The sequence below is a fragment of the Solea solea genome, chromosome 1 (genome assembly GCF_958295425.1).
Source record: "Solea solea chromosome 1, fSolSol10.1, whole genome shotgun sequence".
Classification (NCBI taxonomy): Eukaryota; Metazoa; Chordata; class Actinopteri; order Pleuronectiformes; family Soleidae; genus Solea; species Solea solea.
This window is the reverse complement of record NC_081134.1, coordinates 2748648-2776584: the sequence shown is the minus strand read 5'-3', so window position 1 is coordinate 2776584 and position 27937 is coordinate 2748648. Positions and strand designations below refer to the sequence as shown.

The following is a 27937-nucleotide window of genomic DNA, read 5'->3' as shown; positions in this document are numbered from 1 at the left end:
CGAAGATGTTTTCAATCATTATCCAAAGTTTAAATCACTAAAATGACCTTACAAAGTGCAATTTTCTCCTTAGCGACAACAGACAGGAAGTTAAGGACTCGTCTTACCATACAGCAGCAGTAAGTTTCCCCTCAATGTCACACAGACTTTATGACGGACAAAGACAACACAAAAAAAAGAGACGTGCTGGTCAAAACACGTAATGCCCTGTATTTTTATTTCATTTTGTGACAATTCAAGAGGATTCTTAGTCTTTCCCATGAGTGTGTGTGTGTTTGGTGGAAGAGACTCTATATATAGTATATATTAAAAAAAACAAAAACAATTCATGAATCAGCTGGGCCACTGGAATGGGCATTGGGACTGTGGTACAGACAAAGAAAAACTACAAGTAGCCTTGTTCAGTACCAAACTCTTCACAGAAGAGAGCATTTGTTGTTGTTTTTTTAAAGGTTTTTTTTCTTTATTTCCCAAATGAAGGCACCCGATAACTTGTAGTTCATGGCTTTTCAGCCTTCTGGAGTTTTTAAAAGTAGACAAAACGATCTTTATTCTGTATTTTTTTTTTTTACCCCCCCAATTAATATACATCTTTGTATTATGTAGAAGCTGGAATGATAAATGTCAGTTACTGCATGGTTGTTGTTTTTTTTACTCCCTTATAATTGTTTTTTTCTTTTTTTGATCAAGTAACAAAAAAATGAAGTCTTTTCTGAGGACAATAAAAAAAAGAAAAAAAAAAAGTGGGACATACAAAAATATCTGTTTATAAATGTACGGGGAGGTGAGAGGAGGGATCATCTTTGAGAGAAAACCAAAAGAAATAAAGCCAGTGGTGAAAAACCAGAGGCTGAAATCATACAAAAGCAGCATCAATCAATTAAAAAAACAAAATTATATAGTGCTTAAATACATCAGAAGCAGCAAAGTCTTCTGGGAAAAAGAGTCTTTAATCCCCATTGTTTTGTTACTTGTCTCAGAAATAATTTACGTATGGAAGAGCTGTGGAAACTGACAAAACTGATGCCTGCGACAAACAACATCCACACCCGCCTGCTGTCCTGCGTCTGCACATGGACACGGAACCACGCCCACCACATCCAGGGGGGAGGAGGAACGTAAATATGCAGAGTTGTAGTTCAACGCTGAATACAGCAGGGGGAACCAGTGTGGGGGGGGGGAACCAGTTCAACAATGTATATTTAAAAAAAAAAAAAGTTTGAATAAAAAAAAAACTTTTGTAAACACGGCACAATAAATAGATCAAACAGCAGGTTCCGCACCATGCATGTGATGACATACATTTCTCTGTTCACCTCATACTCGCACCAGTTGCAGTTTGTCGTTTTCTCTTTTTTAAATTTGATTTTCTTTTTTAATATCTCGAGTGCAAAACATCACAAATGAACATTTCTGTATTCAAGTAATGTTATATACAAGAAGAGGGGGGGTGGGGGGGTGGTGTTGGGGGGGGCTGGGGGGGTTGGTATTACAAATATGCAGTACTGTACATATAATTGCCATATTAAGAATTTACAGACGATCTCTTATTAACAGTAACAAATAGGGGAATGTGGGGGAGGGGAGAGAAGAATTGTACGAGATGAGCATTGCAATTAAGTCCCAAACCGGTTGCCGTGGAAACCCAGCCTCGCTCATCCTGCCACCACTTGCATTCATGACTCACAAATGATGCATAGCACCGAAAAAAAGCCGACGGGGGGGAGAAAAAAAAAAGGGGGGTGGGGGGGTAGAGAGTCACGTTTGAGTCCGCGCTGCGTATAACGCGAGGCTACGTAACCTCCATGGCCACTGTGTTCTCTGATAGACTGTTCAGTGCTGGCTTGTCTTGTTCATGATTCTCCCTGAGGACAGAAGAGGAGAAGAGACATGAGACATGTCGTCAACATCCAAGGCATCTTTAATAAACACTTATTAAACACTTCAGGAAGCAAACTTTAAACTCAGACTTTGCACTTTAACACACTTTCAAGATGCAGAAATGCACTTGTTTTAAGGAAGAATAAAATAAATATTTTGTTAAAATAACCATTATTGCAGTGTTTATACAAGTATTATACTATAGGATAGTTTATCAGTATCAGTGCGATACTGATCACTGGATCGGATATCGGACAGATCCAAATATATATATATATATATATATATATATATATATATATATATATATATATATCACATGCTTCACTATGCACAGAGTGTAACTACATATCAGCAAAACCATTTTTAGCTGAGTCATATTGTTTGGAACAATATTGTTCTGTTGAAATGACTCGGCACTAATGTGTTGTTAACAGCGTTATAGTTCATATATGGTTGAAAATGACTGTAGAGGAATATAATTGTATTGGTAGATACTGGAGTTTGTGATATCAGTATAATCCAAAGAAAAGTGGTATGGGGACATCCCCAGTTTATTCTAGGTTTTTATTTGCATATTTATATACATAAATGTTATAAACTCTCCCATATTTACTAACAAAAATAACTGAATTAGACAAATATGTGCACACATACAGACATGTAAGACGTCACAAACATGTCTCATCAGTGTTGAGTTTTGACGCTTATTATCCGACGCCCTTGTTCATTTTCACTGTTTATGCTTTGATAGAAAACGAAAAGAAAGTTTCTACTCACATGTCACTATGATTTTTTTTCACTCAACAACGAACGGTCCTCACCTGGGCACGATGTCCAGCGCCGAGGCCGCGGTCGTGGTGACCTTGGGTTTCTGACAGTTGGCGGTGGCGTGGGTGAACTTTAAGGCGGATGACGACATGGAGGCGCTCAGTGTCCGGGGGGCGTGGACGCGCTTGCCGGTGGGGACGCCCAGACGGAGGCTGTTATTGTTGTTGTTTCCCGGCAGGACCTGAGTGGTGGCGGTGTTGGTGTTGTTGGCGGGGTGGGCTGTGCCATTGTTGTTGGAGCTGGTGGTGGTGCAGGGGTGGAGCAAGGCGGGTGTCAGGGAGGTGGTGGGAGGAGCCGGGGCGGCGGGGGATGGGGACACTGTGCTCGAGAGGTGCAAGCCCTTATAGACACCTGAGGGGTCAGAGGAGGGGGGGGAGGGGCAATTGGGGGAGGGGGGTGTTATGACAAGGGGAGGGGTTTGAAGGTTTTGATTATTGAATGGTCTTTGATGGCAAATTCCCAGCTGAAACTGACTGTACTGGGACATGACTATGATTATATATCAAATCATTTTTAAGTTCACCATCAGTTTCACAACACAGGAGATTTGAAATTCAATATTATTTTGAATCTCTGGAGTAAAGTTCACATTCAATCTGTAATGACCCGTTTGAAAATGTGTGCTCCAGTCTCATGGACCATTTGAAGTAGTACCCCTTAGGATCCAGCAGGGGGCACTCGTAGGATTCCCTACCATTAAGATCCTGTTTGAATTCATTCAAACTATTACAGGTCAATAGGATTTATTTTCCCCTCAAACTTGACTTTTATAAAATCTAGCACTAATAACTTCTTCAACTTACTGGAGGATAAATAAATGTGTTTTCTTTCTTTGCACCAGAAACACAATAAAAATATCAGAATAAAATTGATGCAATGGCAAGATTGGCTGTCTTTTACTTTTGTGTGTGGATCATTGATCACAGCACTTCCAGAATAATCTCACATTAAAATCCAGTTAATCTCCTCTCAGTTTTCCTCTTAACGCTCACTGCTGCCTGACGGGGTGTCGGGTGTCGCACATCTTTGTTCTGTCTGCTTTGTGTCATTATCTGAAGTCAGTAATTGGAGTTCATTGAAAGAGCAGACAGTGATTACTCCACTGTCATCATTAACTATGTTTGGCACATGTTTTTGGACATGCGGTTATACGAGGTGCTGACACAGACACATCTCTGCCTAAATCACTGCAGGCTTGCTCATCATGAAAACATTTTAGCTACTTCTAAAGCTCACCTAAAACAAAATAAAATAAATAAAAGTTTAAGCAAGGCTATGAGAATATGGAGCTTGCCGTTAGGATTTACATTACAGTACAGCGCAGCCAGATGTGATTATATGTCAGTGACTTAAACAACCACACCTCAAGAAACCACAACAGTCCCTGCAACAGCTTGATAATAATGACCCTCATTCATTCGGTCAACGTTTTTACTGTCATACCTGAGGGGGAGAGGACGCCGTTGACTCCACCTCCCAGGGCGAGCTCCTCCTTGTTCTTCAGAGCCAGCAGTTGGTCGGCGGTGACGAGAGCCGAGGCGGCGTACTGGGCACTGGCCTGGTCCAACGTGTTTGCTGAGCCCTGTAAGAGGAGGAGGTGAAGAGTTAGGGAGGGGAGAACGATCGAGGGGAGGGACGCAGCTCCGTTTGACAAACTGACAAAACACTGACCTGTGTGCTGTTGGCAGTGGCGTTGCTGTTGGCTTGCTGTTGCAGCTGGACCTTTTCCAGCTGCTGTTTGTGCATCAAGGCCAGCTGCTCCTGATGCTGCTGGTACTGTTCGGCTGTAAAAGCTGAGAAAGAAAGAGAGACGATGGTATTTTTACTTATTTAGATTAACAATATTACGCAGGTTTGAAACTACGCATGAGATACAAGCAGACAGCGGTTTCATTAGTAAACATGTAAGATATGCATTGCACAGACTCGACACATTTCTCAGACAAACAACTTATTTTGCTAAGGACGAGGACTGAGAGGGAAAGTTGAGGTCAGAAGTTATGGTGTGACACATTCATGTAAAGATACACTGCACAGATGACTGAGGTACATGCAGCTGTTTGAATCCAGTTTTACTCTTCATCTTTATCCTCCTTGTTGCGCAGTAACTCACTGACAGTGATTATGTACAGAAAGGTATTTTGTTTTCAGTTCTGTTGAACTCAATCACACCCAGTTACAACAGGTTCAACAGTTTCCCGCACCAGCTTTCCAGCAAACCTTCAAGGTTCCTGGCAGCGTGCCCCAAATGCAAAATTATGCAGTTAACCAACCCACTCAGTACAGTGCTGTTTGTTTGAATGCAGAAAAAGCAAGGCTCGGTTAGCAAAACTACAACTCTACTCTCAGACTTCTGTTACAGGGGAGATATGACTGGGACAAATAACTGAATATACACCTACAATATACTCTTGGCAGCCTGTTCTGCCCATGTCTAACTTTCAGCCAAAATTCACAGTTCCACTACAAACCACAAGCTCCCAGAGTTTGAGAGGTGGCGATTTAATGGGAGAGCTGATGGGAGGGGGTTGTAATGAGAGCTATTGCTAGGTTTTCCACACTTCCACCCTTGCATTTCCACTAGTCAAAAACCTGCTCAATCCCAAGTTTGAATTGTTTTTTTAACATCTTAAATCAGTAATCACTCCCAGGTCAAATCAGCTTCAGCTCTGATTGGCATTTATGGGAAATCAAGACCCACTAATTTCTTTTTCAATGCACGAATTCTGACAGTGGCCTTATTTTCCCACCCAACACCTAAATGCTCTTTCATCTTCGGGCCACGACCACAAACAGGGAGCCTAGCAGTTTTCCACGTACATTTCTAGCCATCTTTACTTTTTTGTTTGACTGTAATCTTCAAGAAGCCACTGGGGTTTTGTGTGTGCACTGCATTTTGAGCCATGGCCCGATTTGCATCCCAGCAATTTAACCTGTCACGAGGTTTGAAATGTTTTCACCGGTTTTCTATTCATTATAAAGGCCGACTCCCACGCTTCAGAGAATAACATGACCTTGAACCTCAGTGTGATGATGATTCATTTATTCCCAGTAAGCATTTCAGCTGTAGACTTCACAAGAAGCAGGTTTCCTCACTCTGCTTCTTAAAGTCTGGCACCACTGACGTATGAGACACGCGTCACACTTATTGTCATTGAAATATTTGTAAAATCATATTCCATCTCTGCCCTTTTTTTTAAGGTGTTTTGCATGTAGTTAAAAAAAATTCCAGCTAATCAATAGGCAGTTAAAAACAAAACTTTTGTAAGCTCCTTGTAGAGGAAAAACCCACCACCTGCACCGCACTCACAATAATACCACCAGAGAACTGAGGCATTTACTCTGCATTCAACACTCACACTACACACGGACACCCTGACAAATCCTGTGCATCTCATGAATTTATCAAACCCAGTTTAATTGACAACTTGTGGACAGAGTTGGATGAAGTGAGGTGAAGCTGTCTGAATGCCAAGCAACAAATATCTAATTTCACAACAAAGCTGGAGGACGGAGCGGATGCCAGACGTGCTATTAAATTACTCCCAACATCGGAGGGAAAGAGGCCACAGTGGGGCTGGGCAGAATACAGATTTTCTTATTTTTTGTAATATCAATAAATTTTCAAAACGCAGTACAGAATTTCACAATTTTGTTAATACCGCTACTAAAGCTGTGCTCACATTTGCATCTCATCAGAAAGCGGCGAGCAGAGGGTCCTCCATCACAGTAAGCGACGCACAGCTCAAGTGACCCCTGAAGGCTTTTGACTGGAGCGAGGAAAAAATAACCCATCCATGTTCAATCTTGCTCCAATGTTACTCACAATGTCGTAGTAGAGCTTTGATTCACTAAGCACCTCCAAATGTTTTTTCTCACCCTCCGACACTTGTGCAGACACACAAACACAGTCACACACCAACAACGGACACAAAAGAAAGACTCTAGATTTGATTTTCGGGGATCAAAGATGCAACTGATGAACATGACATATGCAATATATTAATATTCAGTCACCCAGCCATAGGCCACAACAACCAGCATCAAAATAAATGCACCCTTTACAGTATAATTACAAGAGAATCATAATCCAAGCAATGAGTGTCAGAGACAGAATGTCAAGCACTGTGTGAAGCCTCTTACCGACAACGGGTGATGGTGCAGGGACAACCCTTCCCAGGCGTTGAGAACCAAAGGGTTGTCCTCCGGGTGTAGAGGCAGAGGTCAGGCGCTTCAGGCTCCGACTCAACCTCCTGAATAGCGGGTGGGCGTTATCCAGCTCGTGTAGTGGTAGTGTCCGTGGTCTAAAGTGCCTCCATCGGCATGACTTAATATTCAACAGTATCTGACTGAGGTCCGTAGATGAGTGAGAGGACGAGGAGAGGGAGGAGGAACTTCTGTCCGAGGTATTTGTTTCTGAGGTACTGGCAAACTTGTCGACGGCCGGCGAGCGTGACGCAGGTGTGGGGGGAGGATGGGGGGAGGGAGGATGAGGCAAGTCGAGTGTTTCTGGATCCAGACTGTGGAAAATGTTGTCATAGTCTGTGTGTGCCCGGTCCAGCAACACCCTGAGAGAGAGAGAGAGGGAAAAGGTCAGAGATTCAATGAAAATATAGAGATTAATAAAGTCCAGTGTTAGAACGTGGGTGTTATTTTCATGAAAAGAACAGTTGCTATAAAAGAATGTTTCCAAAAAAGTTTTCAGTGAGCTACTCCACACAGCTATGGAGGGCTGGGTTAGAAGTTGAGTATTTTTGTGGTATCCACTAGGTATCAAAGTTCCCGTGTCACAGAAAATTGAAAACTATGCAAGCAGCATGTTATTTGACGGTGTACAGGAAATTATGTTCAGAGATGGAGCTCATTACCCAAAGGAGATGGGAGTGAATGTCTGTTTCAGAGGCTGGTGCTTGTAAAATGAAGATATAATCGAGAAAATCTATATTGCATAAAATAAAAATGAGCAGAAATTTGCTCCTTGTTTGACAGCAACAAGACAACTAGGCCAGCTAAAATTCATTTTACTCTAATGTTTTATGATAGATTTAATAATACTGGTATTGTAAAAGTATTATTCTGCATTCAGTATTGGCAATAAGTAAAGATACTGATAGCAATATGGTATCACATACCCCGGCCTAACCCTGTGAGATTCAAAATCATACACTTAACATGCCTCATGTTCAGCATAGCATCACACATACCACAACTTAATTACTTTTTTGGCCACTGAAGTAAGTGGAGTGATATTTCGATAGCTGACATTACAAAGAAAAAGTCTGAAGAACTAGGTTTACTGACCTGCCGCCTCGTCCCACACGTCGGCGAGCCATGCCCAGGCAGCGCCGCGGCACCGTGAGTGTAGTGAGACTGTAGCGAAACCGAGCTTCTGCCAAACCGCCCTCCCAGGGTTCACACCACGGCCAGCTACCCACACGGTCCTGACGAGCCTGAACAGAGAGAGGATGGAACATTTATTCACATTTATTCAGATATTTACTCTGTTTGGCTGCTTTCCATCCAAGTACAGTGTACTGTGATGTATGTACTAAATGCCAAAAGTACAAATAATAAACTTGAAATCTGTACAAAAAAATTTCCTTTTGCAATTTAAGTTCAGAAAATTACACAATACATTTCTACAGCAGGAGAATATCAATATACAAAATTGCCCTTCAGCTACTTAATATATAAAACGTAATATTAATGATGCGCAGGTTTAACAGAGCAGTGCAGCAACTCAGTGTTCCTTTTCAAACAGAATACAATAAGCATCAAATTAACCAAGCAACCTTGAGGGAACAAGCATGGGCAGAAACAAAATTCACAAGGGAGTGTTCTTGTCATCACAACTGGATTGACCTATAAAGGCAAATTACCACATTCATGGCTGTCCACACGATTACGCCATTTACAAAGACGCTCGAAACCTCATGTTATCCAGTACAGTGCAAGTCAGCTTATGTAACTTACAGCATAGTACTGGCAGCCTGCCTTCCTGCGAAATGCGTAGGCGCCATCTGGGTCGTTCTCCTCCTCCGCTTCTGATGAGCCTGAGTGCAGCTGTGAACACAGAGGTCAAAGGTCAGTGTGAGGTCAATGAAAGAGCAGTACTGACACCAAAGTCAGAGGCTCTAGTTTAAATACATTTCCCAGCCAGTAATAAGGTTTCGCAATTAGCCGCCTTGGTACAATGTTCTCATCTTTCCATTGGGGGAGCGGTTGTGATTTTTAAACTGCATATACCTGGGAGAAGGGTTCATCATCCGAGCTGGGGAAGTCGTATTGGTTAAGGTCCTTGGCATTGAAGACGACAGGACCTGTGTGGTGGGGGGCGCCCGACGAAAGTGGCAGGGCCTTCTGCTTCTTCTCGTACTTCCTTTTCTGCCGAGGAACTTCCATTTTCTCGGGCTACAGGAACAAGTAGAGATGGGTTGTCAGACTTAAAGCATTATGGGAAAGTTTTGTTTTACGTGCATTTCCTACACCGGGGCGGAGCTTAACCAAAGAAATGTTTCAATTAACTTGCTCCCTTACCTTGGACTTGTAGTCTTTAAGGTCCATGTGGTCCTGGTGTCGGTACTGGTTAGTCAGGGGAACCAGAGGAATGATCTGCGGCCTCACCAGCGCCCGCTCAGCCAGAACCTCTGCCATTACCTCACCACCAAAGTCTGACATGACATTTCTGGAAAAGTAAAGGGAACAAACGATTATTGGCCGATCAGAATAAGAACAGTACCTTTACTTGTCACACTGCATTATATTTCTGTAAGGCAGACTCACCTCTTCTCAAAAATCTCCAGAGTGAGGTGCAGCAGCTCCCTCTTGCTTTTCTCTCTTCTCTTGATCATTTCGAGGATGGTGACGGCTCGACTCAGATCCCTGCGCAGCTTCAGCATCTTCTCATAGGACGCCTCATCATTCTTGCGATTCTGGATATTGAAACAGAAACAGATCTTTTTAATATTTTTACCCATTTATCACCTCAACTCTGATATATATAACTGAACATCAGACAAAAGATAAGAATTCAAAGATGATTACATGAACTACATTTGGCTAAAATTCTTCAAATGGCCACCTGGTGGCGTATTAGTCATAAGGAGGGTTTACAAGTTAGGATGGATGCAAGTGTTAGAATTTGTGTTAAGCCACTTAAATAAAAAAATAAATAACAGACTGGGGTAAAAGCTAAATTAGTGCTATACAGAGTTGCAGTGTTTCTCTTAATCTTGCCAATTGCATTTATGGGTTGAAATGGCACTTTAATGTATTGATTTGCATACATTAAACTTCTTCTTACCACTCTGCTCGTTGGACAGTCTGAACAACGCAGACTGCATCTCACACTTTAATTTATTATTTTTAAAGCAAAAGGAGTCAGAGAGTACTTTTTAAGGCAAATGGCAGTCTAAACAGGATGGCGTTTCATTTGGATTCAAAAAACACATGAACATATGAGCACAACATGGATAACATCTGGACCAAGTAGCTCAAATCTGCATCACAGTAACTTCATGAATATTTGTAAATTACAAATCGAGAGAGCAAATCTTTAACAGTTCACTATTTTGACTGTTAGCAAGTTAACCAACCTTCCTAGTTTGCATCTTCTCCGTCCGTCGTCGAAAGGCCACGTAGGGGTCACTGGTGCTGGAGCCGTCCCGCTTCTCCTGCTTGACAGTGGGAATGAGCGAGTTCGCCTTGCTGCATTTCCTCTTCCGACTCCAGTAGTCGAACACCTCCTTGATGAGCTCGTCATCCTCCTTCAGCAAAAGTTTTGCCTCAGGAAGGCTCACCGCCTGAAAGATACAGACAGTGGTTATAATTTTTTTGAATAAAACATTTAGACACTGGTGAGGGAGACCAATCTGTTTTCAGAGACTACTTGTGCACAGATCTGTATTAGGGCTTTCTTCACTGGGGGTTGTGTTTAAGCAAAGATTCTGAAATAAGGTGCCGACCTGCTGCCCACTGCCTTTCTCCAGCCGATCAATCATCTCTTCGAACTGCAAGAAGCTGATCTCCATCTTCTTTTTCAGCTTGTTGAGGAATGCCTCGTCGTCCGAGTCCAGGTCATAGTCTGGCTGCTCTGCGTCCAAGCTGAAAGCTGGAAGGAGGAAGAGGAAACGCTTCAGATACAAATCTGTTGACTGGCAAAATAGATTGCAAATCAGACATTTCATATTTTCTAGGTATATTCCTCTTATTCTCTGCTACATCTGTTAAATGCATGCAAGTTCTCTTCTATTGTAATCCCAATAGGCCTCGATACTTTTAAATGTCAAGTACAACACAAAGAATATATTTATATATTCACTGTCACAAGTTCACACAACGATGATAAAGCCAGTCAGATCGACACAATTCTGTGTTTCTCAGTTTAGTGTTGTTTATATCGTGTGTCTTCCAGAAACATTCCTGCACTACACAGGAAGTTATTTGTGTCAAACACAGTAAAGTGGCGATCATTCAGTAGCTTGAGCCCTGTCTGCCCATGCACTGCAGCTCTATACACTGATGCTACTTCAGTCAGGTCTGATAGTATTGCTCAACAGAGCCTGTTTTCAGATTAAGGATGCAGCATACAAATATGGTGACAAGCCTTAAAAACATTCTGATGTCGTAAGTAGCACAGTAGGAGACCTTTCATGAGCACTCAGCATGGTCAACACAAACCCATCTGAAGGCAGCACAGTCCAATGATTCTTATAAATTGGCCAAACCACAGCAAGTGTCGCTTTGGGCTGTTTACCATTTCATATTTGAAAGAAAATTCTTCAACTTGAACCAGCAGCACGGAACATGAAGGGTGCTATATCAGCAATTTGGCTCTGCACAGTCAGATATGTTCCAAAGTCAATTAAACTTCGCCAGGTGACGGACGGGCAACACTAAAGCACTTCAAACACCTTAAAAGAAGCAGGTGAGGGAACATACTGAGCGTTTCTTGAGTTCTGAGTATTTGAAAACTTGTCATTCAAAAAACAAGATAGCTTGAGATCCTTAATTTATCTTGAACAATGTGAGGTGGAACTGCAGAGTTAAATATAGGTCTACAGCAATGTGACTCTTGCACAACAATTTGACATGTTTCAGCAGGAAAAGCACAAGTGGTAAAATTAATGATGCCTCTTTTCAGTTCATACAAGTCAGGAGCGTGCAACAGTGAACCAAACTGAGAAAGCTAAAGGAATTCAGCAATCATTGGTAAATAACGTTGTAAAAAGTACACCACAATTTTTTCCTGCATTAATTCATAATCCTTCAAACGAAAAAAAAAAACAATGCATTGGAGAAACAATGTCCCCTATACCCTAAAAAGAACAATATCCAAACGTTAAATCTGCCATTTCTTTATATAACATTTCTCATGGCACGCCATTATAAATGAAGCACTGTGGTTCACCCCCAGCCAACAATTCATATTCTCCAGAAGTGGAAAACATTCCGTTTGGTACAGACCACAACAAATGTTTAATTATAGTAATCACTTTAACAACTTCTTTCCCCCCACAGCACAGACATTATGAATAGAAAACAGATAACCCATGGACATGCCAACTACAAATATTCACAATATATATTTAACTTGAGATGCAGACATACCAACATTTACTGTGAAACACAGAACATTGTTTTTGGTTGGAGCAAGATTGTCAAATATCTAGTTATACTTTTTATGTCAAGTATTGGGTTTTCATTTGCTATTCAATGTTTTTCTCCCTCAAAGCAGTGAGAGGGCCTCAGTTTACCTCAGCACTCATGGTAAAGCAAGTTTACATGTAATGTGTGTGCGTCAGCAAGACAACACAATGTCATTTACAGAATATAAACATAATTACTCACTGCAGCACAGCCAAATGTCTACACAAAAGGACCTCAGCCTTGTCAGAAAATATTAAATTTAGAAGTGCTGAAACAAAACTGAGGTGTGCAAGATTGACATGACAAAAAAACTGAAAACATATTGGTAAGCAAACCAATATCGGCCAATATAATTACCCTGTCACTGTGGTGAAAGCTGCTTTTCTTCTGCTGTATGAATATGATAAAAAAAAAAAGACATGCACTTCTCTAGCACCACTGTAACGTTAAACTGGTCATTATGTGTGATGAGACAACATTAAAAAAAGAAGCTGTCCATGAGGTCAAACAACTGCATCTATATCATCATTATTACAAACAGCGCTGGGCGGCTCACCGGTCATACTAAAGACCGTTTTCGTATACTCCAAGAGCAGTATGGGAAAAACGGAATGTGGCGCAGCAAAACACTGTTCGAGGGGGGACCCTTTTCACTGCTGCACACATGCAAAGGTCTTGGCTGAAGAAATAACTGTGGTAGCAATTGTAGCAATAAGAAATGTACTCGACCACCTTAGCAGAAAACATGCCCGAGCGCACCAAGAATATTGACAGAAAATTAGCAGACACAGCGTATATATGCTCATTAATAAAAATACTGTTGTATAGCACAACCATAGACATTATGGAAAAAGGAGCAATATAAATTCTTGGTCATAACCCCCCAGCACTAATAAACAAAGACATTTTAGTGGGTAACAAATGGAGTGAACGTCACACTCAGTCAGTTTTTTTGTACAGTTAACGTTAAGCTACACTTTCACCAAGTTGGTCACAGTTTAACGATGTACTGTACACAATCACAGAGCTAATTTAGATACAGTCAAAGCCTGTCTCTCTCCCTCTTTCAAGTCAGCAAAACCTGTCGCCTCAGAGCGGGAGTCTTCATCTCCTCCTCTTTAAGAATTTCAAATATTAACTACAGTGGCTTATCTGTGCGTTTTTTCATCTGGGTAAGTCTGGGCATTCATATAGGAGAAGGTGCGGTTACTCACAGGTGAACTGGTGTAACCACTGAGGGTTTTTATATAGTTACAGAGTTTGAGCAGGAGTTATGCCAACTATGGTTTTGCTTCATCAAGACATATTTTTAGACACACCTCAACAGCCCTGAACAAATGACAATTTAAGTCTTTACTCCTCAAGTTATCTTTATTTTTTCATGTTCTTTTGCACAATTTTCTGAAATATACTGTATAACATGTGTAGTGGAAAATCTCTGCCTTTGCATTATAAAAAAAAACGATCACCCTGCATCTGTTGAACATTTAATTAGCGATGCATTGAATGATTATTATGAAGCAAGAATGACTAGGGGGTAACAGACAAAGGATTATCTGGGTGTTTATCATGTTCATAGAAGAAGAAAATTAATGTACATTGTAATTTTAATAGGACAATGGAACAAATTGTGTCTCTTGGTTATTATTTTGGTGTAATGGGAGCACAAACAGAAAAAAATGTATAGAAGCTATTCATTCAACAACAGCTACATGCCAAATAATTCTTCCCACTTCAGCTTTAAAAAGATAAACTCAGGACTTAACTTACGTTGGGCAGCCATTAAGGCCACTGTGACCATCAAAGTTTTACTTTGCACAAACAGAAACCATTTAAAATGTGAGGGAATTTCTGCACAAAATACTAAACTTTCAAAAACTGTAAATTACTTGCAAATTACATCCAAACTTTAATGTTTCAGAGAAGTTTATAACCCCAGAGAACGCACTGAAATGTGTCTGTCTGTCGGCCACTTGATATAACATTTGTAATTTCACCTTCCAACTGATAACTGTGTCTCAGTTTGGGCTTCAGCAAATTGCTTTCCTTTTAAAAATGTGGCAAATGCTTGTGACACAGCTACAGTTACTGAACAAAGCAATCTAGCAAAAATGCCGTTACTGAAACTGGAAATCTCTCACTCATTTCCTTCTGACAAATATTTAACAACTCAGTTAAAGTACAAAAACACATGCCTGAAGCCATTAAATGGATCACTGACACAAATAACTAATCACTGTAACACGAGAGTCACAATAAGGAATCAACATAATTTCAGCTTTTCTGCAGCTTAACTTGTGTAGCCAGGAATCAGCTCCATACAATTCACTTTTCATGCTACATGGATTCAAACATATCAGGCCATGGTTTTCTTTGATTCAATCAAATTTTTATAGTCCAAAAGTTAATTTAATGGAATGACATAGGTCTTAAGTGGTGATTTACATTAGAAAATGCTTCCGAATGTTCACTGATGTTGACTTTTCTGCTCGTTATTTTGATCAACAATGCCTAAGAGTCATTTAACGCATTCAGAATAAATGAGAAAAACACCATTATAGCCAAACGAAACAAGTGAGGTACTGAAACTGCAGCATCAAAAACATCATCTCTGCTTTCTGCATCACATATTTGCCATTAGAGAAGCCCACTTACGCTGTATGTGAATTAGCTGCTTTGGCATCTTGAAGTCCCCGAAGTAGAGGGAGTCGTAGTAGGTGATGTTGCTCTCTGCCTCGGGGACTGGGATAACCATGTTGTCCCGCTTCTCGCCATATACCTGATGTGCCGAGATGGCTCGCTGGAGATGGTGTTCCTGCAGAGACAGAGGCACAGGTGATCAGACACACGGATCAATGACAGCGTTCTCTTACAAGACACAAAACTAGACCATACAAATCAAATGGTTAAGACAAAAGAGGGTGTTACCATACTAATTAAAGAAAGCTGGTAGGGTTTCTCTTTGCGGAAACAATGCCAAGACAAATTATGTAACTATTAATAAGCTTTAGTTCATAATTTATAGAAAATGCTTTTACAGTTAGTGTTTGTTGGAAAAAAGACTTGAGGTCAGTTTTAGACTAAATTATCACATTTGTCCAATACATTTGGTTTTTTTTTTACACCCCAAAAAAACTTTTTACTTTAGCATTAAGACAAAACTTTCAATATCAATTAAACTACATGGCAAACTACATGGTTATAAGCAATTGGATGTTTCATATCAGCTGTGAAAGAGTGTTAACTAATTAACACAAGTGTGACAGAACAAATGCTACACTCCATTTATCCATGAGCTTCAGCAGCTAAGTCTATACTTCCATACAGAAACACCACTACTAATATTCTGTACCAACAACACTAGCAAAGAAAATCTAGAGCTAGTTTCAATTTAGCATGTCATAATGCAACAATAAGGATTACCAAGTACTAGACAGGTTGAACCTTCAGCTAGTTTGTGAACCAGTTGGAGCAAAAAGTACACCCAACAATGGCTGAATCTACACCTGGAAAATGAGATGCGGAGGGAAACTGCAGATTACATAGTTACAAGATGATTAATATTTGGCATCCAGACCATACAATAATCTCTGAAAAGACAATTCCACTACAGAAACAGAGAGCCGTTAGACGGAATAAGCCCGGTTCAAACATTGACACTGTCACTCAAGGTTTTAAAAGTGTTTGAATCATATGCGTTTTTGTCTCCAACTCCAACTCAGTTAACCTTTTCTACATGCTGCAAATTTGACAAGTGCCTGCTACTGCCAAGCCTGCCGAGGGGGAGTGTGCTGAAGGGAAGGCACACAGGCTGATGAACTGGTTTGCTGGCATGCTGCTTGTCTGAACAGTCCCAGTCAGTCGTAGTAGTAAGAGCCTTTGGCCCAGAGCCGGGCACCAAGCCACTGGCAGGCAGTCTGTCAACAAGGCAGCGTGCTGCTGGCTGTGTACAACAGCTCTCTGGGGAGAAGGTGTGTGTTTATCATTTCCCCTGCGGCTGTCAAAGACACAAGGGTAGGTGAGTATTTGTGTCAAGGGAAGATGACAGAATACATGAATTAGTCAGTTATTAGGCAAGTGTGTGTGTGTGCACGCCTGAATGAAAAAGCACAACATTGTGCAAATGCAGCTGATCTGTTATTGAGGATGAACACTTAAATGTTTTCAAAACTAAAACACAATTTAAAACAATTAGGACATCTCATAAGCTTAATTAATTTATTCTACGTGATAGTTGATAGTGTGTTATGCAAATTAAAAACCTGTGATACAAAACAGCCTGAATCCTAAATAGTCATTAGTTTACATTAGACTACAGGTTGGATAATATTTCCATTCATGTATTAATGCTCTATCATGTCTTAAATCCTTTACACAATGAAGATCATACTGAATCTAGACTGAAAAAATGAAAACATATTGCAAGTCAAATTGCATTGTCTGACTTTCCCCCACATAACTCATTCCCAGCTGTTCTGGCTGCATATTTGGTGTTTTAAAAAAAACAACTAGTTTGTTTGTGTGTGTAATACATACAAGTAATGAGGATATACAGCATTAGCATATATGGAACACATTCATTCAGATTCAACCTATACCACTGACTTCGACAAAGAGATAGCAGCAGGAATTTGACTACCAAGTTTGCCAATGCTGCTCAAACAGTATACCCGATACCCGTTTCTTATTTACAGATAATATAACCCTTCATATTGACTACTACTGTGGCTATGTCAAACCATCACCTGCAAGCATCTACACTACATACATGATCAGCCCCAGTGTGCAACTGGCCAGTATTTCAAGTTGTTGCTATATAATATTATAATTGTTATAATTCTTAAAACAAGTAAATGTGACATACACGCGCAAATGGCACAATATGTTAAAGCAATAAGGATAACCAGATTAAAAGAAAATCGTAATTTCGAAGATGTTTTCTGCTTTCATCAACTGCCTAATGTAACAGATGGACACGACAATAAAACCCGACTTGTCTCAATCACCAACTGATCCATTAACCAACTTTCAGCTGTAGCACAAAGCAACATTATGCATCTTTACTTAGTCTCCACTTTTTTTTTTTATCTCTGTGCAGATGTAGGATGGAAGGAAATGGGTTGATCAAGTAACGATTATATTATTAAACGCACAAAGCTTCAAGTTAGTTGTTCAAGAACAGTTATTTAAATTAAACGTCTGCTGAATGAAGAGTTCCTAAGTCTTGTAGCTCCTGGGACTAACACTTCTAAATGATATGGCATTTCCACCTTACATTTTTAAAAGGCTGTTTTCGCAAAAGGTTTTTCTTCTGAACTGTAGCAGGCACCACGTGGGGGGGAAGCCAAACTGTTTTTACAGGTTAAATCAGGCCAAGTGTGCTGCTTCTCAGAAAGACCTCAAGCAACATTGAGGACACAAGAGAGCATGGATCAATTTGTGTTTTTACAGCACTAAAAACAGACAAGATTTGCAATGTTACAGCATTTTTATAAAGCTGGCCTTTAAACTGAAAACGTTAGACATATTTCAGCACAATGTGTAACAATGGACTTGACTTGTTTATTTTCAGCACCTTAGCTAAAACCTGTGTCCATCCATGGTCATCTGGCAAAGAGCTCAAGAAAAGGGCTACAAGCCTTAAAAATAATTTACACGATTAATGTACAGTAAGTGGTGCTGGCAGGAAGTAACACATTTCACAGTTAAAAACAAAAAGAATGTTTGGAAAGTAAACTTTCTAGTGTGACCTTCTGTTTTTCTCCATGTTGATTTAGTTTCAGTCTACTGCATTAAATCTGATTTAATGCCTCCCTGAGCCCCATATTCATCAACACCATTTGGACTTCTGGGACGAGCAATATTCTATGGTCTGTTAAACCCAAAGGCAATGACGGTACTTTACATTTATGATGCCATGTGCTGTTCTGAGCAAGTGGCTTGCATAACCCCTATGTTCTACCCTGGTTCCTATATTCCCCTGCAGACACCTAAACCTCGGGCTCAACATTTCCACAATGGAGGGAGAGACTCATAAATCAAACAGCCTTCAGCAAAATCACGTCAGCTGCCAAACACAATCAAGCAACATGTTTGTTTACTTTCCCAGACTCGGCTATTTGCCTGAGAATAAATAAAACTCAGATTGGGGTGAGCGGTCACAATACAGAACGTTGAGTAGTGCCCTCACACGCACAAACTTTTTGCTCCTCTCTTTCAGTCTTGCCTTTTCAAACATACACGCAGGAGTCCAGAAATAGCCTTTCTAAAATGACCATATCGATCACTGTCAACTCTGTCGAGGCAGCCAGAGCCGCATCCACCTTCTCTGGTCTCGCCTCGAACAGATACTGTCCCAGACACTGTAAATGCCACTTAGCATGATGGACAGCGACAGAGAATGGTCTGGTAGGGCTGTCGAGGGATGCCCAGCTACAGTATAAAGACCATGATAGCACTGCGTGGGAGAGAAATCATTTTTAACACCCCATCCAAGTGCTGTGGGAAATTAAGGGCAGGCATCAGGCTGTGTTTTTGGCTCTTCTAACTGCTAAGCAGTTCACAAAGTAACAAACTTTCCATTAAACAAAAAACTTTGGATTGGAAAACAAGGCAGGGCGGATTCTACTGGACTATTTTTTTGTTTTTTTCCCAAACCTGAACGTTTGCCTGTGATTTTGTAATACAGCTGTTAAACCTATTAATAGCAAGAAGCCAATGTACATAGAAGTTTTCCATTCATGGGTCATTGACTGGAGAATTAATTCACTGGTCAGTCTCAGAGATGTTCCAGCTAAGGTTTGCCTAGGTGGCAAACTGGCTGCGGAGTTGGTTTCAAGAACTTCCAAGGCTGATGTTAATTTCTCACGTTGCCCCTATACATCAATACACAACCATCACCAGTGAAAGAGAGGGAAACAGCTGACAATGGCAACTTTCAATTTCATAGCAGGTCGACTACAAGAACTTTGGACATGCGACATGCCCTAAATTCCGACCCAGCAAGGTCACACAGCAATATACTGGGGGTCTGCCAGACTTGAATTACGTGTGTCTGCGGGTACAGACAGTTTCTGGCAAAAAGACTAACACAAGAGATGCCTGTGGGTTCCCGCCACTGCCGCAGACATTGACCTCACTTTCACCAAAACCTAAACACAAGACAAAGCGCCTAGCCCAAAACAAACATGCCGCACGTGTTGAGGGAATTGCAGTGATGACGGCTCTTTGGTCGACCATCACTACAAACACACTGCTCGAAAATTACAAAACCACACGTTAGATGGAGACAGGACGTCTGCGAGGCTAAAAAGCAGTAATGGGGAAAGCAACCTAGTAGTGCTTACTTAATTTCTAAAAATTAACAGGAAAACACAGACAATTAAGTCATTATGTGGTCTATTTCAAGCTGTACATAGATATTGACTTGGGATGTACAGGGTTACCATACATTCACCTAGTAGACCACCAAAAATGAAGTGTGATTATAGTGGTGACAAGAATAAAATTTCTTACAAAGCTGATCTGACAAAACAATTCATAGCAGGTAGCTCCAAACACTGAGCGGCTGCCATGCAGCAAGCCTTAGCCTACCTCAGTTGTGATAATACAACTGTTGTGTAACCAAGCACTCCTGCTGAGTACAGACACAGACTTTGAAGTGACAGCAACCCTGCACACCCTTCGCCTCTCTACTCCTGCTGCCCTGATCCTCTCCAGAGCGCCACGTGCTGCTGGTCTGCCAGCCTGCTGTGCCATCTGACACACTGAACCCCAGACACTGAACTTCCACAAGAGCGGGGAGGCAGCCTGAGTGCATTGTGTATTCAATGAATGAACAGTAGCAGCAAAGATACCTGTAGTGTTATTCCCCATTTAATTGCCCTTTATATTTGAACATTAGTCAAGCCCACTGAGACAGCTAGAAAGCTGTGCCCTTGGAGAAACTAATATATTGCTAATGAGAGTCAGAATAAGGGCCCCACTGTGTCACACTGTAGGCTGATAAATGATACAAACAAAATAACACAATCAAATTCCAATGGGGTGCATAACTATACAAACAATCCAATACATAGATAGAACTACAAAACCCATGTGATGCGCTAGAAAACCCTGAGAGGCAGACTTTATTTCACTGCCTCTGTGGCAGGTGCGTCTTCAAATTATACCATCATATCAATATTTCACTTTCCAAAGGTCAGAATATAGCAGCAAGCCTTTTTTAATCAAAATAGCAAACTGTTATTAACTTAAATGTACAAGCATTAGTGATTATAATGTTAAAATGGGCTTCAGTGTACCTATTGAGCAGCTCAAATGCCAACACTAAGAAACCAGTGAGGTGCTTAGCTGTCACAACAGATGTAAAAGCAGCATATACATCAAGACAACTACAATGAAAAAAGCAACACAAGTTAATGTTGCCATATTGTTAGCAGTCCTAGTTTCCTAAGAATGAATCCACTAATATGCATGACTGAGAGCTGCACAAATGTTGTTGGATGTTTTACCCAGCTGTGCAAAACAGAGGCAGTACATGTTGCAACAACTGAATGACTACCACTGCAATACAGTGTGGGATCACACATAAATAAACATCAGGGACATAGTACATGCACATCTAGATAGCATTAAGTGCTAACCGCTAACTGCACATTCACTGTGACAGGTTTCACTGCAAACCTGGTGAAAACTTTAGCAACACGCTTACAAACGCACACAACACAACCTTTAACAGCGGCACATTTTAGCTGTTTCCCCAAATATATGGTAGCAGTGTTGACACCGTCTGCTAGTGGTACAGATGCCACATATAATAAGAAATCACTAGCTCCCCCTTGCCCTGGTCCTTCGCAATTACGCCAACACAGGGCCCAACACTGACAGACGAGACAAAATGTCGGCAATGCTGAAGTCACATGACTCCTTTGTACTCAAGACATCGCCTTACGCAAAAATAACCCGCTCGAACCGGGAAATGTTATCAAAAAACAACACAGCGTATACACACTTTTCCAAAACCACAGCTCAAGTCCCACACAACCGCCATTTACAACAGAAATCTGTCGTGTTTCATTTCAGAAAATTGGCGGCCATTTTGTGAAAGCTGGCGCAGAAAAAAGAGGGACGCCTTTGATCGTGTAAAAATAAAATAATAAAACCAGAGCGTATATTTTTATATTTTCGAACAGTAAAAGCATACCGATTCCTCTTCTTTCTCCATCCCCGTCGGCATCTGCGGCACTGCCCGGTTAATGGATGCATATTCGTGTAGGTCTGGTAAATCCTCACAACGGAAGACGGGTAGTGGCTTGGAAGCGTCCAGCGCCCGCGCCCGAAACGACAATTTACTCATTTTTCACAATTCGAGATGCAATATAAATCTATCCGATCTCCTAATATTCACAACGGTAACGAGTAGAGCTTTCATTGATGTTTCTGTGCGGTTAATCTCTATTCTAACATTCGAATTGTTGTAGCCTGTATTTAGGGCGTCGCCGACGGAGCCGGGGGAAGGCCCGGATCTTGGTCGCTCTCTCTCGGTCTGTTTTTTTCCGACGCTCCGCTCCCTACCGTTGATTCAGTGCGCCATGGACAACATGGCGGACATTTAAAACTCTTTTGCGCTGTTTCGCTCGGAGCGGTCCAACCCCCAGTTCGCGGACCGACCATTCCCACACGGTCCCGGGCGCTTGCGCGTTGCGGGGGTGGGGGGAAGGGGGAACTTCACTGGCAAACTAACTCCTCTCCACACATTCAGATGAATTATTTAAATAAACATTACGCATGGCCGGAATATATATTGCAATTAAATAGGTAAAAATAAACGTCTCATATTTATGAACCCCTTAAACAAGTTAATTTAAAACTTGCATGAAAACGTCAGAGACAAATAATTATCAGCACACCTGACTGACATTTATGAATTTAAAAAAAAACAATCCAAGTATATACAAAAGTAAATGTCAAGAAACACAAACATTTTTAATAAAATAAATATTTTTTTCAAATTCTGGTATATACACACACACACACACACACACTTTAATACTTACAGAATTACTGATGTATGTATGTATATATATATATGTATATATATATATATACACACATACACATATACAAACACACACACACACACACATATGTATATATATATATACACACATATATATATACACACATATATATATATATGTATATATATATATACACATATATATATACACATATATATATATATATATATATATATATATATATATATATATATATATATATATATATACACACACACACACACACACACACATACTAACTCAAAAGTAACTTTTTTTAAATGATATAAATACAACTATATGATGAAGCTTTATTATCTTGTAGTTGGGTCGTATGCCGTGTTGCAGAACTAGGGGAACTAAATCATTATTTCATAACAGGCCAACACCCAAAAATCACAGAAGCAACAGTTCCTGCAAATTGATCTAAGATTTTTTACTCTGGTCCACAGACTTTTATCAGCAATGGTGAACCCATCACACACGATGGAGAAAAATGCTTATTGTGGATGAAATGCCTCATAGCAACAAGTTCACAATATTAACAATGCTGCCCTCTTCTGGTCCAGCAGATAAGATCTTGATTTAAGGGCTAGGAGAGGACTCATGTTTTTCTCACATACAATGGTGTTCATATGGCACACAAACATATACTGCAAACACCATTTAGTGAATGTTTCGGTTCAAAGATAAGAGAAGAGTGCTGATGTAGCTTCTATGGTTACTTGTCATGCAACACAACCTGAGCCAAAAAATGTATTTATCAAGATTAAGCTCCGTCAGTAATTGACCTTACCTGTTACCTGCACCATCATCATCATCATCATCATTGGGTTTTAGCCAGGGTCCACCCAGGTGAAATTAAGCTTCCTGTTCCACATTAAATCCACATAATGCATCTTGAAGACCTGAGAGCAAAAGGAAAATTTAGACAAAAGTCTACATGAACAAAAAGATATTAGGACACTAAATTGTAGAAAAATTGAAGCCAAGTAAACCAGAAAATAGAAACCCAACCAGGACCCTTTGGAAAGTAAAAAAAGAGGCTTATCAAAGGCTCATCTGGGTGGAGCAAAGAGAAAACATTAGTACACCACCTGTATATAATTGTCAGCAGTGCTGAGAGGTCGGGCACTCCAATGACCACACCTGGCTGGGTTGCACTAAATGGACTTGGTGATTAATTTCTCAAGAAAGGTGATTCCAATTTTTAGCATTTGTACAGGTTTCTTCTATATTATTTTTATTTTTAAACGAGAAAACAGAAATTATGTTCAGATATTGTGTTCCTCAGAGGATGAGTTCCCAGTGCTTTGTGATCGCCTGACCTCCCCTTTAGTGCCATCAAATCCTAAATCCACTTTCATATGAAAAGCCATACATTTTCTCTATTTTATTAAATTCAAGGGCAACATTTTAGTCCAAATGGACAGAAACTGAGGCAACAAGAAACGATGACATAGATGTCCGTAGATTAGCTTCCTGCTTAGTTCTTAATGCCCCACTTCGATTCTCCACAGTGGACAAAAAGCTCTGTTAATATTCACTTTCAATCTCGCTTCAGTAGCAGTCTCATAACTCAAATATTTTAGGGCTGCAACAACTATCCGATTAAATGGTTATAAAGGGTTTTTAAATAATTAAAACAAGCTTTCTGAATTTTGAGCTCCTGAAATGTGAATATTTTCTGGTTTCATTTCTCCATTTGAGAAAGAAATGATTTAAACAGAAAAAACACTAACAGAAGGATGCCGAAGTGGGACAATTTGATACCCTTGACAATCGATTTACAACATACAACTGTGATGTACTGAACTGAACCAAACTGTACAACTTTGTTGAAATGGGACTTTTCTGTGAGAGTAATTAGTACCAAAAAGGGTGAATCTGAACACACCAATTTGTTGATGTTGTGTTCTTTGTTTTTATGTAGTATATTAGCAGTTTACACTGTGTCACACAATTTATATGGCAGACGCAGCTATCGCCATAGTCTACACACCCCACAATGGAAACACAAGCCAGGTAGTGTTTGCTGTTAGGATTACGGTGCACCCAGTGTCTACATATGGAACTTCATAATGTTTGCATTGTGATACACATCTCACTGATACTGATTTCTAAACCTTTTCACACTCAAACTGTCTCCACTGTCTTTATTTTGTGTGTTTTCTGTATTTTTTTCTACTTTTACTGTATGTGATGTAATTAACCTGTGATGCCAAAGAGAAATGTCCACATCTGTGACCAAGAAATATTAAATACTTAAATCAACATCCTTTGTATTGTTCAGTACAGTGGTTCAAGCTTTTAAATATTGAGCTCTTAAACACCATTATGGCCATTGTTAAAAAAAACAGTGGTATAAATAGGCTGAGTCAGCTACAGGCCAATTTATTCCCAATAAGATAATTTGCTCTCATCATCACATATACGTCAGACACTGGTATATAGGAAATTAGTTTAAGATGGAGCAAGTGATATAGTGCTACCAGACGAAGCTCGTGTAACACAGTTTGAGAACCATGGGTTTATAAAAGGGCATAGATTCCAGTGTGAGTTCAGGGCATACTTCAACCTTTCAAAAGGTTAAAAGTATGTTTTATGGCTGTCAACCTAACAAACGAGCATTTTCATACCACATACTTTGTGCTCCCTGACCTACAAGTGTCCCATATGGGTGGAGTAAGTCGCCCAACAAGCAGGCTTCTTCTTTTTCAATGGTATTTTTGCTGTCTCACCTTTTTTTTTTTTAAATGAAGTAAACGTTAAAAGAATTAGTGATTGAAAGCAGATCGTTAAATTGATTAACTCCAGTTACTCTAATCCTGACAGTGCTGCCAAACTTTATTTTTCTACAAAGGGGGATGGGGGCAGAATTACTCATAAACACCCCCACCTTTTCTTTTTTTTTTAAGTCCTTGCAGGGAGGAGAGGTGGGTAATCCAGACACATGCAGGCCAGGGCCGAGCAGTTCCCTGGCAGACCACAGGAGCTGCCTGGCACTGTTCAGCCACACACCCATAGAGAGCAAGCCTGTGATCCAACAATGTCACATTCCAGACCAAAAAAACCGATGGAGGAATAAAAACAGACAAATAAAATCAGCCTATGTCGTGCGTTAGCCTCTCTAAAGACTATTCACCTCCGCCTCCTGCTGATGTCTCCCCTCCCTGCTGCTGCCCAGATCAGGTTTCTGACAGAATAATCCTGTCGTATAGGAACAACTAGTCAACTGGGTTTCTGCTTTATCTCCAGTGAAAGGCATTATCGATCGATATCACGAGCCACTGTCACTGCGAGGTCAAACAAAGTGATGAGGAACTCGAGCTGAATCGAACCCAGCTGACCAGCCAAGGAATCTGATTGCGTGTATGAAATCATCTGATGCCAGAAACACTTTTTTTCACGCTGGGCCTTTTGTTTTGTTTATTTATTTATTTTTAAAAGCAGCCCCATCGATTCAAGTTAAAAAAAAACAAAAAAAACAATGACGATTAAAAAAAAAAAATACTCACCAAGTCAATAGTCCAGGACACGGCGGAAGTATAAAGACAGATGGACAACATTTTGTGCAAGTCAGAAGTAAAAGAGGGAGAGAGAGAAAAACGCCAGAGAACAGCAACACGACGCAAGCTAGCCAAAGGAGGGGGAGCCAACTAACAGCAACGCTAGCCACAGCTACTTCTCCTGAAAAAAGAACAGCAAAGGCGGTTGTTCCCGGTGACGAGAAGCCGCTGTCCGCGTTATGTCCAGCCCGGAACGAAGCAAGAGTCTGTCGGTGGAAAAAAGTCAGTGTTTTCCTGTCGATGTATGAAAGCAGCCTCAAACTAGGAGAGGTGGAAACCAAAGTGCTACTGTTGGGGGTTAACAACTTTGCTGTGAAACACGGCTCGTGATTGGACAAGCGAGGCTACCAATCACCGGTGGAGAGCCCCCGGGCCTTGTGACGTCACGTTCCACTGGAGATGGAGCGAAACGTGATTGGCTGACGAGGAGTGAAGCCGACAAAAGCCAGAGAAGCCTGAGCTTCAGCCATTTTCTTCCCAAACGTCACAGGTTTGAGACTAATAAAAACATTATACATATTAAATATAAATAATAACATATAAATATCTAGTTTGAAAAAAAAAACTGTGATTCTAATGCAATTGTTCCGTGTCAAAATGATGACTTAAAGAAGAATCTCATTGAGGATATCGAAAGTTCTAGCTTGTCTATTTGACCAGGGCAAACTCCTCCCCCTGCCCCAAGTTTTCTCGACCTAACCACTGTAGTGTGACTAGTGGGGAATTATCAGTGTGTAAAATGAACAAGGTGGCACTTAAATGCATAAACAGGCAAAAATAAATTAAAGGCAGTTAAGTGTTTAAAACAATTATACCAATTGTGACAATAATGGGCTGGAAAGACATAATATACATTCAATTTCCACCCTTAAAAGGTTTAAGAGAGAGGATCCCGGTGTTGCTTTCCAGTTCAATTAAAAAAAATATTCACACCAGCACGTCTGTCAGTTTCCTCTCTGTTTTTATCGCATTACTGCTGCAAATCATAATTTCATATTTGAGAGGTGCACCAAGGCTTTTTAGATCCACTGTCATTCAGTATTTCTGACGCTTAACAGCTAGCTAGCCCCATGGTTCTCAAACTGTGGTACTTACAGTTCTCAAACTGTAAGTACAGTTCTTATTTTTACACTTATTTTATGCATATATGTTATTTTAGTCGCTTGTAATATTTATATTTTTCTTATGTATATTTATACTTTTTTTTACAAAAGCATCTCTTTTTTACTTTTTACTTTATGCTGGTGTTTTTTGAGTGGACAGCAAAGTAAGAATTTCATTGTACAGGGAAACGTGTTTCTTTACTGTGCATATGACAATAAACACTTTGAATCTTGAATCTTGAATCTTGGGAGAAAACTCAGAGATACGGTTCCACTGCATATACCAGAGTATGTGATTGGCGTAGAGCTGAGGAATTTCTACTGAAGTGTATAGAAAATTAAATGTGCTAGTAAATCTAGTGTGTTGGAAGTGCCATGAGCTGTGTTATTGGGTGGGTGTCACATCATGACCATCCATCGTCTTCCTGCTTCATCCATCACATGAGGGTCAAGGGGCTGCTGGTGCCAATCCCAGCTGATATAGGGCGAAAAGCAGGGCACACCCAGGACAGGTCGCAAGTCCATCGCAGCATTATAAAGAGAAACAACATTCTAGGCAATTTAGTGTCCAATTAAACTCTGCATGTTTTAGGACATGACTGGAGAAAACTGGAGAAAACCCACACAGAAAGGCCCAGACTGGGAGGCAACAGTGGCAGCTACGTGTGGCCCTAGGTCATGCTCATTTTATGTTTAATAAAATACATTTCTTACATATATCACCTTTAAACATAATAGGCATTAAAAGTTAATCAGTCGTATAATCAACAGTAAACTAGTGTTGGGCAAAATGAATTTGGTGCAAATACACTGCATTTGAATGTAGTAACTGACTGTTGACGTT

The 27937-nt window shown here is 40.5% G+C and overlaps 1 protein-coding gene across 3 annotated transcripts; it reads right to left on the bottom strand.

The window, feature by feature from the left end:
- Positions 1 to 200: 200 nt before the first annotated feature.
- Positions 201 to 26291, bottom strand: LOC131460221 (enhancer of polycomb homolog 1-like). 3 transcript variants are annotated; one of them, XM_058630531.1, is made up of 15 exons: positions 25940 to 26291; positions 23218 to 23329; positions 15016 to 15175; positions 10677 to 10822; positions 10308 to 10514; positions 9496 to 9644; positions 9250 to 9397; positions 8959 to 9123; positions 8686 to 8775; positions 8014 to 8162; positions 6856 to 7280; positions 4384 to 4505; positions 4156 to 4294; positions 2706 to 3063; positions 201 to 1865 (listed from the first exon to the last, which is right to left on the bottom strand). In XM_058630531.1, the coding sequence occupies exons 3-15, from the start codon at positions 15113 to 15115 to the stop codon at positions 1793 to 1795; spliced, it is 2271 nt and encodes a 756-aa protein (XP_058486514.1). In that variant the 5' UTR covers positions 15116 to 15175; positions 23218 to 23329; positions 25940 to 26291; the 3' UTR covers positions 201 to 1792. The 3 variants fall into 3 exon arrangements, with proteins under 3 accessions (XP_058486514.1, XP_058486504.1, XP_058486495.1); XM_058630521.1 differs by lacking the exons at positions 23218 to 23329; positions 25940 to 26291 and adding an exon at positions 21566 to 22034 and having other exon boundaries at positions 2662 to 3063; XM_058630512.1 differs by lacking the exons at positions 23218 to 23329; positions 25940 to 26291 and adding an exon at positions 21566 to 22034.
- Positions 26292 to 27937: the final 1646 nt, after the last annotated feature.

Excerpts from the sequence above, each read along its gene's own strand:
- LOC131460221 (XM_058630512.1), bottom strand. The coding sequence starts at position 21,718 with ATGAGTAAATTGTCGTTTCGGGCGCGGGCGCTGGACGCTTCCAAGCCA. Across the intron at positions 9,645-10,307 it reads AGAAGATGCAAACTAGGAAG|AATCGCAAGAATGATGAGGC; the intron begins GTTGGTTAACTT and ends TTCAATATCCAG. Across the intron at positions 1,866-2,705 it reads GCGCTGGACATCGTGCCCAG|GGAGAATCATGAACAAGACA; the intron begins GTGAGGACCGTT and ends TTCTGTCCTCAG.